The sequence below is a fragment of the Oreochromis niloticus genome, linkage group LG14 (assembly GCF_001858045.2).
Source record: "Oreochromis niloticus isolate F11D_XX linkage group LG14, O_niloticus_UMD_NMBU, whole genome shotgun sequence".
Taxonomy (NCBI): Eukaryota; Metazoa; Chordata; class Actinopteri; order Cichliformes; family Cichlidae; genus Oreochromis; species Oreochromis niloticus.
The window spans coordinates 34,981,472-34,998,325 of NC_031979.2; the positions used below are offsets into that span (position 1 = coordinate 34,981,472).

The 16,854-nt window shown below is 43.0% G+C and overlaps 1 protein-coding gene and 1 long non-coding RNA gene across 4 annotated transcripts; both read left to right on the plus strand.

Annotated features, from left to right (window-relative positions):
- The first annotated feature begins 2,689 nt into the window (after positions 1-2,689).
- Positions 2,690-16,664, plus strand: zgc:152863 (sushi domain-containing protein 6). The gene is made up of 5 exons (XM_005461139.4): positions 2,690-2,936; positions 7,623-7,729; positions 11,265-11,459; positions 14,529-14,661; positions 15,167-16,664. Exons 2-5 carry the CDS (start codon positions 7,636-7,638, stop codon positions 15,504-15,506), a joined length of 762 nt encoding a protein of 253 aa, XP_005461196.1. The 5' UTR covers positions 2,690-2,936; positions 7,623-7,635; the 3' UTR covers positions 15,507-16,664.
- Positions 6,174-16,664, plus strand: LOC109205074 (uncharacterized). 3 transcript variants are annotated; one of them, XR_002064546.2, is made up of 2 exons: positions 6,174-6,191; positions 15,898-16,664. It is a non-coding gene; the product is annotated as an uncharacterized LOC109205074 (long non-coding RNA). The 3 variants fall into 3 exon arrangements; XR_002064545.1 differs by lacking the exon at positions 6,174-6,191 and adding an exon at positions 7,524-7,538; XR_002064544.1 differs by lacking the exon at positions 6,174-6,191 and adding an exon at positions 7,525-7,542.
- Positions 16,665-16,854: the final 190 nt, after the last annotated feature.

Consider the following 16,854-nt stretch of genomic DNA (forward strand, 5'->3'; position numbering starts at 1 on the left):
TTTTGTTTGGGTTTCCGGCAATGCGTGGAATTACCAAAATTAGAGAGGGGATAGCCTAACATAAGACACAGGAAAAGACCATCGTGTAATCCATTTATTTCAACAAAGTAACTGTATTCTAATTATCACCTATTTAAGTGGTAACTGTAATGGAATACAGTTACTTATATTTTGTATTTTGTATCATGTATTCCGTTACTCCCCAGCACTGTCAATAACAGTGGTGTCAAACATAAGGTGCAGGGTTCACAATCAGTCTGTGACGTCGGACCCCAACACACGCGCACACACACACACCGTGGTTATGGCAACACACACTTCTTTATTATAGCTGTGGTTTCGGCTTAACGCACGGGACACAGACACTCCCGACGCAGTAGTCGCTCTGCCACTTCCTCAACTGTCACTGAAACATAAGAAAAGTCACAATCAGTCACTCGTCCCAAACACCTGTTCGGCCCCGCCTCTGCGCCGCCCCGGGAGCGCACCATGCCACCCCTCCTCTGCAGTGGGCCAGAGACCACACCCACGCCACACAGTCCAACTAAGACTTCAATCCAAACAACTTCCTGTGAAAAGGGAGTTCTTCCTCCCTGCTGTCAAGTGCGGGATTTTCTCTCTGGTATTTAAAAAGCAGTTTTATTTTCCTGATTTCTGCCTTCAGAGCTGCTGAGTGTGCCACAGTCACAGTCACAGTCATCAGTTTACAAGCAGGAAGTCGTACACTGATGATATGAAATTATTGCAGAGATGTTGTCACAGTGAGGCTAAAATCTGACACCTGATAAACTTCTTGTGAGTTTGCTGATGAGCTGATACAGCCACCAGAGGAAACTTTGATAAAAATAAAAAAAATCACTTGTGCAGCATGCAGGGAGTCAGTGCTGTTTTATTTTTAGTATTTCCGTCAACTCACCCCGCTGGCACCATGTTCTGCAGGCTGCGGCTCTTCGCTTTTACTGTCAACAGTGAGACTGAAGGGTGGGTTCCTCCAAACAATGACAGCTGTGTTTGTGGTCCCTGTGGGCGTGTGAACCTCACACAGATGGGAAAGAAGAAGTGAGGCGTTTGCTTATTTGTATGTTTAGATCTTGTGCTGTATTCAAGATGAGTGTGCATCTGTGCCTGTTGGGATGGGTTACCTAAACTTGGAACCAGGTTATTTTTGAAGTACGTAAAAAAGAAAATTTGGATACTTTTTATACTTGTTTTTCTTCCTGTCTTCATTCTGATCCTCTCTTCAGTTGAAATGTGGTTGTACACACACACACACACACACACACACAGAGAGAGAGAGAAAGCCCATTTTATAAAAGATGAGGCCTGAAAAGTGAAGTTACTTTAACCTGCAGGGGGGCGACTCCTCTGATTAGAGACAAGTTTCGGTGACCCCAGTAAACAGTTTCCTGGTGGGTTTACAACCTCAGTCATTAGTTTGAAGCCCTCCTGAGAGCAACCTGATGGTGGATTTGTAAAGTGTGGTCTAATTTTGATCATTAAAGAGCCCCACTTTACCCGTGCAGGAGAAAGCAAGGCTAAACTGTCTGTTTCTCATCATCATGAAAACATCTGGTTTCAAATAAGTTCCAGCACTTCACCTGTGGTTTGCTTGTTTTGACCCTGCGCCCGTGTCTTACTAATATTACTCACAGTTGCACTAAAAGATGGCTGTATGAGCGGTGACGTCACAGAATGGTTAGTGAAGCTCCGTCATAAAGACTCAATTTGAAAATCGTCATTGTTTCCATCTTGATGTTTTGAAACACTAGAAATGGGTCGATCTAACTGCGACACCCAGGCCCATGTTCATGAGGCAGACACTCATGAATCACCCGCCCTGAAGAATCCCCCCGTGCTGATACTAACGGGGACCGTCATTTATAAAAGTGGATATCATGTTTTATAGAATAACACCTGAAACTAATGAGGGAGACAAACTCATGAAAGTACAAACTGAAGTCATAAATCAAAGAACAGGTAGAGTTGTCCATTTTTCAACCAGAAAAGTCGCCCTCTGCTGGACATTTGAAAGGAAAAAGGTTTAATTCTTTACTTATAAAACCCGAATGCTACGTCCATCTTTTAAATACAGTCAGTGCGTGCAGCTTCTAGCCTCCAGCAGGGGGCGACTCCTCTGGTAGCTAACAGATAAAACAGATCTATAGAAGAATAGTGGAAATTCTCCTGCTTGTTACGTGTAGATGATTCAATTCTTGTGAAACACAGCATGATTTACAGTTTTTGCGTAAATGCGTGGGTACCTTGTGATTGTAACATCACTACCATAACACCCATAATCTGTTGCCATCACTGACATGATTCCCAGGGTGTAGTAACAGGGCTGTTGATTTACCTGACTGTGAGCTGTGTGTTTAACAAGCATGTTAAACAGGCTCAGCTCATTATAACTGCGAGCAGCTCAGCCTGCTGCTGCTGCTGCTGCACCACAGCATCTATTTAAATGTGCTTCCAGGAAGTCACTTCATCGGCTTTTCAGCTCATTTTAATGATTCTATGTATATGTTTATTTTTATTTTGGAACCGGCCACAGTTTCCTTTCCCTAATTGTGCTAAGAGGAACTAAAGCTTTAAAGGATGTGTTTGTGTTTGTGTGTGTGTGTGTGTTTGTGGCTTAAAGAGAGCGTTTCCAGAATATGACGGCAGGCGCGCAGGTGGGCGGTGTTTGAGGATGCAGCAGCCAATGGGAGGCCTAGGTGTCGCTGTCAAACACAGCTGATCGATGAGTCAGGGGAGAACAGCCCAAAAGGTCCCACTTGTTGCTGAGCAGGAGCAGCGATCGTCAGCTGGTCGCGGAGGTCTGATCCACCCTCGGTTCGCGCACTGAAACCGGTGAAGAAGCACACCAGGAATCCTCGACAGCCCTGCAGCCGCTCCGGTGCACGATCACCCCGCCGTGCCTCGCTCTCAGCCCTCAGGTGAGCTTTGTTTTTTTTTAATGTTATTTCTGACATTTTCACTCTCTTCCATCGCTCCATTCACACCGAGGAGGTGTCGGGCTTTGCGCTTACCTGCCCGGTGACGGCGGGATAACGCAGGTGTAAATACGGACAGCGAGGACTCCCCGCTGTGATCTGGTGTGTGGGTGTTTTTCTGATGTCGCTGGATCCACACACAGCAAACATCGGCGGTCACAGCAGATCGCGCAGGGGCGCTCGGTGCCTGTAATCGAATTATTGTTGTGGTGACAGAAGAGCAGCTCCTTCAAAAACGACTGAAGGGCCTAAAAATAACAGGTCCGTCATGCTGCTGATGATGCAGCGGGGGAGATTTTTACATAACAAACCGTGTTTGTGCGCAGAAATCTGTAATCCAACAGGAGCTGTGCAGCTTTTAAGGAGAGGTTTTTACTTTCAAGGCTTTCCAGGAGCCCTTGAAGCCTCTTCAAGGGTTAATTTGAACGAGTTTAAGCTGTCAGGGCTCTGCACTGCAAGAGTTTAGGTCTACAGATGAAATATGAGTCGGTTTTTAGCACTTTCCTGCTTTTCTCTACCACATTTCACATATCATGAACATTGGAAATGATGTGAGCTTCAGATGTAGAAAAAAAAAAAGCCTTTGAGTAATGAGGTTATCACCCTCAAGCAGCACTTGTGATGTTACTGATGTATTGTATGGTTGTGAGGTGAGAAAAGTGCTCTTTGAGTCACGTTCATTAACACCAAGACCGTCTGATGTGGACATGTGATGGGGGACATACTTTTCAATCAGTTTTATTTTTATATATATTGCACTCATACTTATTTTTATGTGAGAGTATTTGTGCTAAAGTTTTTTGCACCATGTCCGGCAGTAATGCCTTAATTTCTTTATGCTTGCGTGAATGAGGATTCTTGACTCTTGAGGGACTGAGGAGGCAGGATGAAGGAAAACCAGTGTATGAGTTGTTCTGAGTTATTTTCTGCTTTCCTCTGTTTTTATGCTGTTTGTTGAATGATAAAAGAAGCGATCTGAAGGCGTAAGCTGGGCAGATTTCCAGATTCTTCAACATTAATCAACTAGTTTTAAAAAATCATAGCAAAATAAGAGACGTTATCTGTGAGTCAAAACATGTTAATTGTAAAAACCCGAAGGAAGGATCTGGACTGTGGTGGATGAGCTAATATGAAAGTTTCTGTCAGATTTGGCTGATCGAGTGGTTAAATGAACCTGTAATATCAGACCAAAGCGGTTTTTTTGCCATAATATTAGTGCATGGTTAATTTCTGCCAGATTTTATGACCTTTAGTATCTTACATCTGACTCACTGAACAGGAAACACTTTATGGATAAAATCATTTCCACCAACTGATCTGAGACATCCTTCAAAGGGATGAGATTAGCGAACAAAGTGAGATCATCAGGACGGATCTCCAGTGTTTCGCGTGTGTGCACATACAGATCGTTTAATTTAGCTTTGAACTTTCACCGCATTTTAGCCTCGATCTGCAGCTCCCTTAGCCGCAGCACACAAGATTAGACCAGCTATAAAATATAGAGCGATACAACATACATGCAAACCACTACACACTGTAAAACCTGCATATGTATACATCTATTTAGAAACATAATATAGAAACCAGGCAGCGATTCTGATGGTGCTTTTAAACACAAGGAGGCATCCAAGGATCCATCTTCTGAAATAATCCTGCTTTCCATGTTTTTCTGTATAAATTTATGTCTCAGTTAAGTGAAGCACACACGATATTCCTGTTTCCCTCCTGCACTGAGATGTGTTTGTGTGTCTCAAATAAATATTGGTGCACACAGGAGCAGCAGCTGCAGGGTGGCATGTTTGCTGCATCCCTGCCACTGGCTCAGTAATGCAGCATCAGCACTTCCACAGAGTGCTGCTGTGCATTGTGTACACAGAGGCCAGGTTTCTGTTTCTTTGTTTGTTGCTTCATCACTGATGTTTTTTTTTCTTTTTTTCTTGTTGTCTCAAAACATAAGTGAGGAATAATTTTCTGCCGCATGATCAGCTGAAGACGTATTTTGGAGCCTGACTCAAAACACAGGTTTAATCACATGCTATCTTATGATATCTGAGATAGAGCTCACATGTTTATTCTAACTTGTGGTTAAAAACTGTGGTCAGTTCTTAATTAAAAGCGGTAATAATCATACACTGACATTAAGTGTTATTATTATTACTCCATCTATTACTCCATCTGCCTGCTCGTTTCTCACGTTCACAGCCGGAGCAAAACGAGCAAAGTTCAGGCTTTTACAGGAGGACTCTTCTTCACGGCTACTCATCAACCAGACTCTCAGATGTGGCTTAACACCACCTTATACAAACTACTGTTGATAACTTCCATAACACACGCTTTTGTTTTTCCCCTTATCTTTACTGTCTACGGCATCTTGCACGAGACCGCGAGGCTCTCTCAAGGTTGCAGTCCCCTTTTCACCTGTGCTCACGCCCGCTGCTTCCTCTGTTTGTGCCAAACAGCTTGATGTTGTGGCTGCAAACATGGAAAAAAAACATCAGAAAATATTTCCAAGAAAGAGCGAGCAAAACAAGAGCAAATGCTACTTTAGGTGATCTAATATGAGATAAAGAAGATGTAATGTGTACACACAGGCGTGGCCACCCTGAGTTACGGTGAAATCATTTCACCTCAGTCATGAAGGGGAGGTGTAGGTGATGGGGGAGGACAGTCCAAAACATGCTCCAGGAACTATTTTCTCTGTGAAATTGTTCTGCTTTTGTCCTATTCTCACTGTGCAGCTGCATTTTTGGTGCACTTGCAGTGTGGAGTCACCTGTAGCATCTGCCAGTCATATCATCAGTCCTCAGCACCCAGACTGCACCGGCGCAGCCTGAAGTCGGCAGGAAATCTGACATTTAAGCCTCTCCAGAACAATTCTGATCAAGTCTGCGTTGGTGCTTCACATCTTCAAACGCAAAGTTTGCCAAACCGAGCGAAGCCTGGGTGTCGTTTCATGGCTTTATAGTGAGACAGGAAGGCCTGATGAGGCTGGTTTTATTTTATCACTCTGTTGTCACGGCAGCCTTGTTGCCTCCAGGCTTTTTCTAACTTCACAAACATTACAGCACAAGTTCTAATATCACACAGATCCATGATGACTAAGATGCAGACCTCCCACGCAGGTTGTGGTCACAGAAGATGGAGAAGGTGTGAATGTGTGTGTATTTCAGTGTGTTAATCTGTAGTGTGTGTGTGTGTGTGCATCTAAGCCTGGCTGGCATGCTGAGGCAGTGGGGCCTCCCCCGGCTGCTCCACAGATGACTGGCATCTCTCTCGACACAAAAGCACCGAACACAAATGAAAGAGGGCAAAGTACACCTACACACACCTTTTCACACATACTGGCATTTGGGCTCAGGTTCCGGCAGAGATCTGGCACCAGTTTATCTCAGGAAGCGTGTGCGTGCAATGTTAGTGATTTGGAGATAAAGGTTTGGTTGCTGTGGCGATCGCTTTCGGTTTCGGCATGAAGAAAGTTTTGTATCGGCGCCGTCAGACGGCGGCGGTGGTCGATATGGCCACTGTTGAAACCGTAAACAGTGGGAGGTGGTAGTTTCAGTATGGATCACCTGAAAGGTTGAAGTCAGGCCATGCTGTCTTGGTTAAAGGTTTGATGGGAAGATGATGAAATAAAGTAGGGTGTGTGTCTCTTTTAGAGTAGCTCTGCATGATTCTGAGTCCACAATAATCTTTATTTGAACTGTACTGACCATCAGTGCAGATCCTCAGTTCCTACTCTGACTGAAACAAGCAGTCAAACTTTCTTCTGATTAGCTGTACCTCACAAACAGAAGGTCTGAAAAGCTGGTGGGTGAATCTTCTTTTTATCTGATTATTTTTGCAGAAAACTTCTCCTCAGCCATCAGTAAAATCAATGTTTTACTGTTACTTTGCTGCATTTCCAGTAGAAGCAAATAAAAGTGTGTGACTGTTTGGCATTTTAACACGGAGCTGTGAAATAACGTGTGGCTGACGCTGCTTTGTGACAAAGTGACAAACAGATGCTGCACGATTATTCAGTTACTCCGTTGGCTCTCAAACCTCCTTCAGAGGCTGGAGAAACTCCCCAGTACTTCCAAACATTAGACGAAGATCCTGCTGGGATACAATCTGGATAATATTCTTAAACGTCCTCCTCATTGTTGCTTCTCTGCATTTTAAAAGCAGCTTTCTGAGTTAAATGTGGCTGAAAATGGCAGGTTTTATGCTGCAGACAGAGGGGAGGACGTGGGGCTTTAAATTTGATGTTTTGTGTTTAAAATCAGAGCGAGGTCCTTTGTTGCTGCAGCTGCAGCTGCTCGGTGAGCACAGGGTGCGGTGGTGATCAGCAGCTGACAGGTGTGGATGAAGACAACAGCTGGCTCGGTCTGTAGGTGTTCTCTGCAAAATAAAGCAGACAGGCTGGTTCACAGCTGACAAAAGTAGTGTAAAGGTGTTTGCATTCACACCTGGGGTGTCATTTCATTCAGAAAGGTTTTGGCGGGGAGAGGGGGGTGGGGGGACTTCTTCCTGGTGACCGTCTGTTACCCCCGTGTGTGTGTGTGTGTGTGTGTGTGTGTGTGTGTGAAGATGGCCGCTGGCATGTTTGTGTGTGTTTTCTCCTCCTCTAACTCTCTGTTGTGTCACCAGGAAATCCGGTTTGATGTCGGCCTCAGTCCTCTCTCCATGGCCGTGTGGACCCGTCAGTCTGGTCTGTGGACTCTTCCTGCTGGCCTCCTCACCACTCCTCACTGCAGGTACGACCTCTGACCTCAACAGGGTCGCTTTTAAAACAAGCAGCAATCTCCACTCGACCTTTTTGAAAGGATTCAAGCAAAAACTCTGAACTGATGGCAGAGAAATGAAACACACTTTGATTCAGTGTTGAATATTAGAGAACTAACAAAGCGCTCATTCATCTCATTGTGGTAGTTTTACATTTTGGACTGAAAGAAGAAGTAGGGAAAAAGATTGTCAGTGTCAGATCTGCCACTTCCTCTTAACTACTTTATGACAGAAATTGGTCTCAGATGGTCCAAAAGATACGAGGGGTGAAGAACCTAAACATAAAGTGATTATTTCTGCCTGCTTCACACACATCCGAGTTTAGTTTTCACAACTACAATATGAGTAGTCTCCATGCAGGCCAGTTCACTTTGCTTATAAACGTTCATCTAAAGCAGTGGTATGAAACATGAGGCCCAGGGGCCAGAATTGGACACTGAAACATGTAATGACTTAACCTTTTTTTTTTCTTTTTTTTTTTTTAGAATGTTTTTTTGCTTGTCCTACTGATAAACCCCTCCCCCCAACATTCATACTACACCAAAGTAATGAAGTGATAGATCAGCATTTAAATGACAGAAAATTCTCATTATTTTTATTTGAATTAACAAAACTTTCCACTTTATAATTAAAAGCGATGAGAAACCAGAAACTTTGCACATGTATTTCTTATGCTGAGATAAATGTGCAGTTAAACCACTTTACCGTGACAGAAAGGGAATTTTTACTGCCCACTTAAGATCAAAGTGGGTATGTGTGTGTGTGGCCTTTGATGTAAAGTGAGTTTGCCGTCCCTGCTCTAAAGCGTGCTGATTGGTCAGTTTGATGATGGTGCTGTGATGTCCCTGAAATTCACAGACATGTAAATCTGTTGCCTCAATACATTTGATTAAGAACATGGAAGAAGATGGGCCAGAGCTCCACCGAGCCCCATTTATTCTGGACTGTTTCAAAGCGCTCTCTATGAACCAGGGAGCCCTCACCCTGACACATCATAATGCAGCTTTGTCAGGCGCCTCCTGTGCTTCCCCATCATGCAAAAGGCGTCATTGAGCGTCAGTTGTTCCAGCCGCGGCTCTATCGGTACCTGACGGGTCACAGTCCTGTTTTTGCAGGCATGTAAAGTCCTCATGGACGCTGGAAGGATGGTGGTGGGACAGCAGTGAGGAGGTTTTGTCTTCTCTCTTTCCCCCACTTTTCACTTTCACTTCCACTCAGTGATCAGGTTTATGTATGACCGACAACCTGCGAAAAGACTGCAGCTTGGTTTAAAGCTCGTCTCTTCACAACAGGAACCCTGGTATTTGAGAAATGATGAGTTGGGAGTGGCCGATTACTCTCACTAATGTCGTAATGCCCTGTGTCTTTGCATTGCTTCAATTCCCACAATCCTTCTGCAACCAAAGAGCTCCAAACACAGACGCATGGTGACCCCGGCTTGAGTTGGATAAGTGGTTAAATAAACTGATATAATCTTATTTTATTCAGCTCACCTTATGTGTACCAGCAGGAGTGAAACTGAAAACCAATTTTCAGTGAAAGTTATGAAAAGATAACTTTATTTGGAAATTCAGATTGCCACCTGATCTTACCTGAAGAGAAATTTAACGTGAGATTTATAAAGGTTACAAAAACACTAAAAGATCAAAAAGTCACCCTTATTTAATTTTTTTTTTCACTGAAAAGGCCACATAAGCCACATAAAGCCTCTGCAGGAGATTGGACTGAAACACACTTATATGACACCTTTACCATGACTGATTTTGAAACACTACATGAACTTTAGGCAGGATGTCTGCAGTTTCTCTTCAGGTCACTGTGTTCAGTCTGTTTTGGAGGTTTGAAACTAGCTGTCTGGTTCCTCCTGTCCTAATAAGAACTGTCTTTTCACGCTCTTTAGCTTGTATAGGAACCAGCTGTGTTTCGTAATGCTGCAGTGCAACTTTGTGGCTCAAAATGCGTCTAAATATCTGTTTCTTTGATTTTAGAAGGCGAGTGAAATCCCTTGAAAGTGCCTGACTTTATTCATTCAGTTGTCATTTTGCACTCTCAGCTTCACACTTGCCCTACTCTTAGCACGTTAACACTGAGGAGGTGGAGGAAACCATAATTCTGCAGACACATGAGGTTTTTAAGGTGAAAGATGAAGAAATAGAGGAAGTTAGGAACACAGCTGGGTTTCTGGTAAAGCTGCCTGCTGTGGGCGAGTAAATAAAGATCATTTAAAAAAAAAAAAATTGAACCAAATCTCAACTCTCTGTGGAACCTTTTAGCCACGTATCAGCTCTTGTTTGCTGTAATAATATCCCCTTGCTGTGCTTTCATGCGGACACAGCTTGTGTTGCAATCACTCTTCATCCATCACCCCTCACCCTGAAACCTCGCCTGCATACTGATCTTCTTTGAGTGTGTTGGAATAACAACTTGCACTCCAGGCCGACTTATTGCCCTTTGGTTTCTTTTTCGTTTAGTTATTTAAAATCCAGACAAAGGATGCATGAAGGTCCTCTTTCTTTATCCATAAATACAATGAACCACACAAGTGTTTGCACAATGACACATTTAAGAAAAGTGCAAATACAAAGGGGGCAGATAAACCTGCAAAATCATTGGCTAGCGTTGTGAAACCAAAGGACACTGTGGACATCAATGTAAAGCAATGCATATATGCATGCATATATATATATATATATATATATATATATTTTTTTTTTTTTTTTTATATATATATAAACACCCAGCACGCCCCTGCGGGCGGTTTATCCTTCAAGCTCGGGTCCTCTACCAGAGGCCTGGGAGCTTGAGGGTCCTGCGCAGTATCTTAGCTGTTCCCAGGACTGCGCTCTTCTGGACAGAGATCTCCGATGTTGTTCCCGGGATCTGCTGGAGCCACTCGCCTAGCTTGGGAGTCACCTATGGATATATATATATCCATAGGTCCCTCATGAATAGGATGAGGGACCTATGGATATATATATATATAAATATATAAATATAAATATATATATATAAATATAAATAATATAAACCCTGAATATTATGTAATGGAAAAAGGGGGGGGTGAAACCCTCCTCAATCCAAACAGAGCTAAATCTCTCTTAGTTTCAGCAGGTGGCAGCTGGTGGAAGGAAGGAGTGAGAAAAACACCTCCACAATGTTTATCCTGTTCTTTAAAGCCAAAAGCAAACAAACGCACATGGAGCAGTGCTGCAGAGATGGAGGAGGGGCAAGGGAGAACATAAACGATATCCAGCAACAGTGATGGATCCTGAACAAATGTCCATCCATCCACTTGTCCAGGTCTAGGTCCACAGCTCCGTAGTCTAACACGGGATGTCCAGAGCCTCCTCTCTGGACCCAACTCCTTTAGCTCTTCTGGAGCTGCACTGAGATGCTCCCAAGTGGCCAAATGGATATGGCCAAATGTCTAACTTAGGAGGTGTCCAGGAGGTCTGGTGCTTGGAGAAACATGGCCTCTTCTCATCACTGTGTTTTGTTTTTCTGCAGGCAAAATGAACTGCACTCACCCTCTGGTGCCAGAATATGGAGGTTTCCGCTGCGATCCCTCCCCGTGCCAAGGCTTCCCTCACAAGACCACCATCCGTCTCTTCTGTGAATCAGGATACCAGATGAGGGCCTCATACTCCAGGTGCCACAACGGGAAGTGGCACCCTCCTATATCTGCCTGCATCCCCATGAAAGGTGAGAGCTTGAAGGCCTCCAGTCAGAGTTATAGAGTGTGTTGTGTTTTTGTTTGTACTCTAGCAATGTGATCAGGGCGTGGTGTTGAGGTTTGTGTGTTTTGTTAAGTGCAAAGTGCAATGATACATTAAATTCACACTCTTAGATGTGTTTAATGGAGCTGATAAGCCAGCTTCAGTTTCCATGCTTAAGAGTTTTGCTCATGCATATTGTCAGCAGGTTGTTAGTTTCAATACAATTCAAGCCATCCAATCGCCTCTGAGGCTTCTGGAGTTACTCAGTTTAAAGTCATATGATATTAAACTTTCCTTCTTTAATAATAAGATTTTCTTAGACAACTCTTAACATTTCCCAGCAGCAGTGAGCATCACAGCGTTGCTGTGAGAGATTATTACTTCAGTTTAGAATCTACCTGTGACTCATCTCCCCGTCAGCCCAGCCGGTCTAAAGGCTGGTTAGTCATTTTAGTCACTGCTCATTTCTTGTTTTAAGCATTCAGGAAGTGGATAGCGTGTGTACCAAATACTTGTCGACAGCATACAAATATGTGTTAATGCTAATTTCCGATATGAGAGGCAGAGGGCCTAAAAGTAATATGAAGCTTCAAGCTCCATCTCATCATCTTCATCTAATTTCCATCTCATCATTAATACCAATGAGTATCAGCCACTGTTACATTTTTTTCTTTTAATTCACAGCCAGTGACTTTATGGCACTATTGAAAATAATTAAAGAGACAAGTTGTACTTGCATGGCTTTTTAAAGTGTGCAGTACTCAAAGAGCTTGAGTCACATGAAATTAATACACCATACCACGTGTTTAGCAAATTATGAACTCAAATTTCCCAGATTTTACAATATTTAAAACAGATATCAGAGATCACATGCCCCATACACCGCACAGTTTCAGAAACACAGGTTTCATGAGGAACTGGATAACAACCCTGAACACAAGCACTGACCAGGGCTCAGTAACCACTCCATGAGTTAAAGCTAAACCAGTGCTCTTGGTCAATAAAACACAGACAGCAGCATCACAAGTCTGCAAGACTCAAAGTCTAAGCAGAATAAATGGCCTGTATTTGTATAGCGCTTTACTTAGTCCCTAAGGACCCCAAAGCGCTTTACACTACATTCATCCACCCATTCACACACACATTCATACACTGGTAATGGCAAGCTACATTGTAGCCACAGCCACCCTGGGGCGCATTGACAGAGGTGAGGTTGCTGGACACTGGCGCCACCGGGCCCTCTGACCACCACCAGTAGGCAACAGGTGAAGTGTCTTGCCCAAGGACACAACGACCGAGACTGTTGGAGCCGGGGCTCAAACCTGCAACCTTCCGATTACAAAACGAACTGCCAACTCTTGAGCCACGATCGCCCCCAGAATAAAAGAAAACTATGATCAAAACACATTAAATTAAGCTTTTGAAGTTGAGCACTAACAATCCAGTGAGTCTGTGCATGTGCCACTGCAGATGTATCCCTTACAAATAACTAAATAACACACTTGTGGATGACTGTGCTTCTCAGTATTCAGGAATAGGTAGTTACAACTAGACTAATATAAATGTATTAAATTCAACATCTTTTTTAAGCTAATGTTATAATGGAAACCTCATAAAATGGAACCAATGAGCATAGATTTCTTTTAGAAAATGTACAGTATTTACATTATGCGTTAAGAGACCGAGTTCTCAGTTTTGGCCACACGTTGGTGGCCCATACACCGCACATGTTACCAAGACATCCATTTCATTAACTTCTGAAACAACAAGAAAGGGAAAAAAAACAGAGTCTCTGTCGTAGTTTTCTGTTAATGGGTAAACTTTCATAATGTTTGTGGCTACATTATTACTGGAAACCACATTATTCATTCACAAGAATCAACACCCACCAGCAGTGCCACTGAACTGTTGTACTCTTAGTCTCACGGTGCCGCCAGTGCTGCAGTGTGACGCGATATATTTACTCTTGGATTTTGCTGAAATACACTTTTATTGTGCTTGTATTGTATTGTATTGTACTTTAAACTATCCAGCAGTGTATAAGTAATGAAAAACCTCTTCAGCTGTAGCATTTCATCGATGTGTGATTCTGCACAATGACTGTTTTTATTTAAGTACTTTTAACTATATTTTGATGCTCTGACTCTTAACTTTACCTCAAAGAGTCTGAATACACATTTCACTGCTTTGCTGACAAGTTTTGCAAAATAAAAGGACTTTTAGTTTTGTTTTTGTGCACAGGGCTGTGCATGAACCTGAAAATCAGCCCCAATGTTTTCTACACTGACACAAAATGTAGATAATTCAATACTGAATTAAGTTAAATGCATCAATTATGCAAAAACAGCAGACACAGCAGCTTTATCGTCTCTATCTTATGACCTACTTAACAGGTGAACACAGACACACTACAGAGGAAGTAGCAGCTTTACTTTCCTCAGACCAGTTCCAACTTCCTCTGTCGCCATTCAGTCGAATGTGCTGCAACAGGAAGTCAGAGTGCAGAAAGAGGAAGCGGGCAAAGCCACCATAATAACCATTAAACATTTCCTCTCTGACGCTGTCAGTCTCATGGAAAGCTGCTGCTGTGTTGTCACGGGCACGAACAAACCACACAGCTTGAAAATCTCTCCTCTCGCAAAGATCTTGAGATAGATAATTAATTTCTGCTCAGAGCTTCTACTCAGAACACACAACCTTTCTCACGGTTATGCATTTAGGTTCAATTTACCTGTCTTATTGTGGTGACAAAAACCCCAAATGCACATCTGGCATTCAGACACAATTTTGGAAATGATCAGATCTCCTTAAAGAACCTGGATTTTAGTTTTGGAGCTCTGTTCTGCTGAAAACAGATTATGGTCCTGCTAAGTTCAAACCTGCTGCAGAATGTTCTGGTGGCTCTGCTGCGTATGCATGGTCTCATGCATAAATGAGACCATGCATGAAGAAATGGCCCAAAATGTTCAGTGTGCAGGAAAAGTCAGGAAAAGGCAACAAAATGTGAAGATTTTGGTATTTTCAGCATCTGTAATGTCTGTCTTTTTCTCCTCAGGCAATCCTATCCCAAAACCAGATGACTCAATGCCCAGCATGGCCACGACTGCGGTGGGTGTGTCCATCTTCCTGCTCACCACCACCGCCTGCCTGGTCCTCAAGTCCCGGCTCTACCCCTGTCAATCACACAGGTAAGAAGAAACATCTACTGACTTTAAAAAAAAAAAAAAAAAAACTATCCACATGTTTGTTTCTAAGCACCTATTTTTACTGGTGTGGCATCTTACGTGTATTTATATGGACATGATATCTTATTGTACCCTTATAGTAATAAATAAACTAATAGCTGTACAGGACAGACACCACTTCAAAAACTCTGAGTGTTATCAGGCTATCAAGGCCGTTGCCACATGGTCTCATTATTATAATAAATAAGCTCTAAATTAGGTCAACTCCACCTCCTAGTAAGGCCAGAGGGTTGGTAGTATCCATTCTGGTTACTGATAAGCGCCGGTGGATACGTGATACTCAAAGGCGTGTTAACATCGTGTGCTGCCTTGTCTGAGGGTTGGGAACTGGAAACACCGGCTGAACTTTAGTTACTTTATAATCAGTGCTGCAGTTTCAGGTCAGAGGTCAGGAGCGCTTCAGTTGTCATCGGAGCATTAACCTCTTACTTTTCCTTCCTCCCTGCAGCCGTCGCTCCTCAGACCAGCTGGACCTGATGGTGGACGGGCTTCCCGTTTCCCTTCCCTCCTATGAGGAGGCGGTGTATGGCAGCTGGGGGCAGCGCATCCCTGCCTGCTCAGCCCCTGGGCCCACGCAGCTCCTCCTGGCTCAGGAGGCTCCGGGCTGTCAGCAGTCTTCCCCGAGCAGTCAGTCAGACGGCAGCCACTGCCCGCTCCTATCGGGCCAAAGCCCCGACAACCCTCCACCGCCTTACGAAGAGGTCCAGTCACCACATGCCAGAGACAGGATGAATAATGGGGACGTCCTGCAGCTCCACGTTGCACTTTCAGACGATAAGGACACATGATGACAGACGGAGAGACTCACATATGACTGAAGTAGTTTATGATTGTGACAGGTGCAGTGTTCACTCTGCAAATTATGGCTCAAAAAACATAAAAACAGGGGCTCACGGCAGACTCCTGTACTGCCTGCACTTTTCCTGGTTGGCTCACCAGCATCAGGACCTATCACATGGTATTTTAGATGATAAGCTCTGATTGGCCAGTTGTTGGGTCAAAAAAGGCCCGACTGAAGAGGACTGAAGTGCATTTATAACTGAAATGTTGATTGTATAGCGTGTTGTGTGAATGTATGTGACACAGGGAGGGGGTGTGTTGTGCGGTATCATCGCTGTCTTGTGAAATCCTGAGAGTGTGAAAACAGGAAGGCTTTTACCAGATGGCGGTGACATGAAGGTGTGTGTGTGTGTGTGTGTGTGTTTTCAGTGTGTTTCTGGAGACGTCGTCTACCTTTCCCCTCAGTGACGGGGCTCATCAAGGCTTCGTTTGTGAAGTCAGTGGCGTGTTATTTCTTTTCACTTCCGCATTTGTGTCTGAGACTTTTGCACAGTGTTTCTATTAAGTCCAAACGGGCCGAGTTGCACGGGCTGCTGATTTAAAAGCACACACACTTGGGTCGTGGATGGTGATTTTGTTTTTTGTTTGTTTGTTTGTTTTGTTTTGTTTTTTTTAAATAAATGTTAATTTCATGTACAGCAAAGTGCTTGGAAACCAAATGTTCTCTTAAAGTGTTTCTGCTGTGTTTATTCAATGCTGATGGAGGAAAAAATATTTAATATTTTATCGCTTTCAATCTACAGTTAAGAGTCGATTGATTTACTAAATGAAATCATTCCGTAAATAAATAAATTTAGTAAATCATTGGAGATTTATGTAGGCACTTTTTAAAAAAAAATCAATTTAAAAAAAAAAAAAAAAAAAAAGATTTTAGGTGCAAATCTCTGAGATGACCCGAATGCCTTTCAGGATCATCTTCATGTCCTTACTGGGTTCCTCAAGTGACTGACGCCTTCAGACCTTGAATGTATTTAATGTTTTTGTTTTGTGCAGACAGATCTGAAATAATATATATATATATAATTGTAATATTTACAAAACGATTATTTCTATATTGTGTAATTGCACAGAATTATATGATTAATAAATGTTGAGGTGTTTCTTTATTTGGACGTCTCCGTCTCATTTGTAACTTTGTTAAAGTTGATTTGTGTCAGATAAGTCCAGCAGTGCAACACAGATGCATCAAAAATGTAAAGTCTGTTGAAAATGAGCAAACACAGCTGATATTTTGTGCAGCCTTTGTCTTTAGCTGCTAGTTTCACATAAATCTGAAAGTTTTCACACAACTGTTTG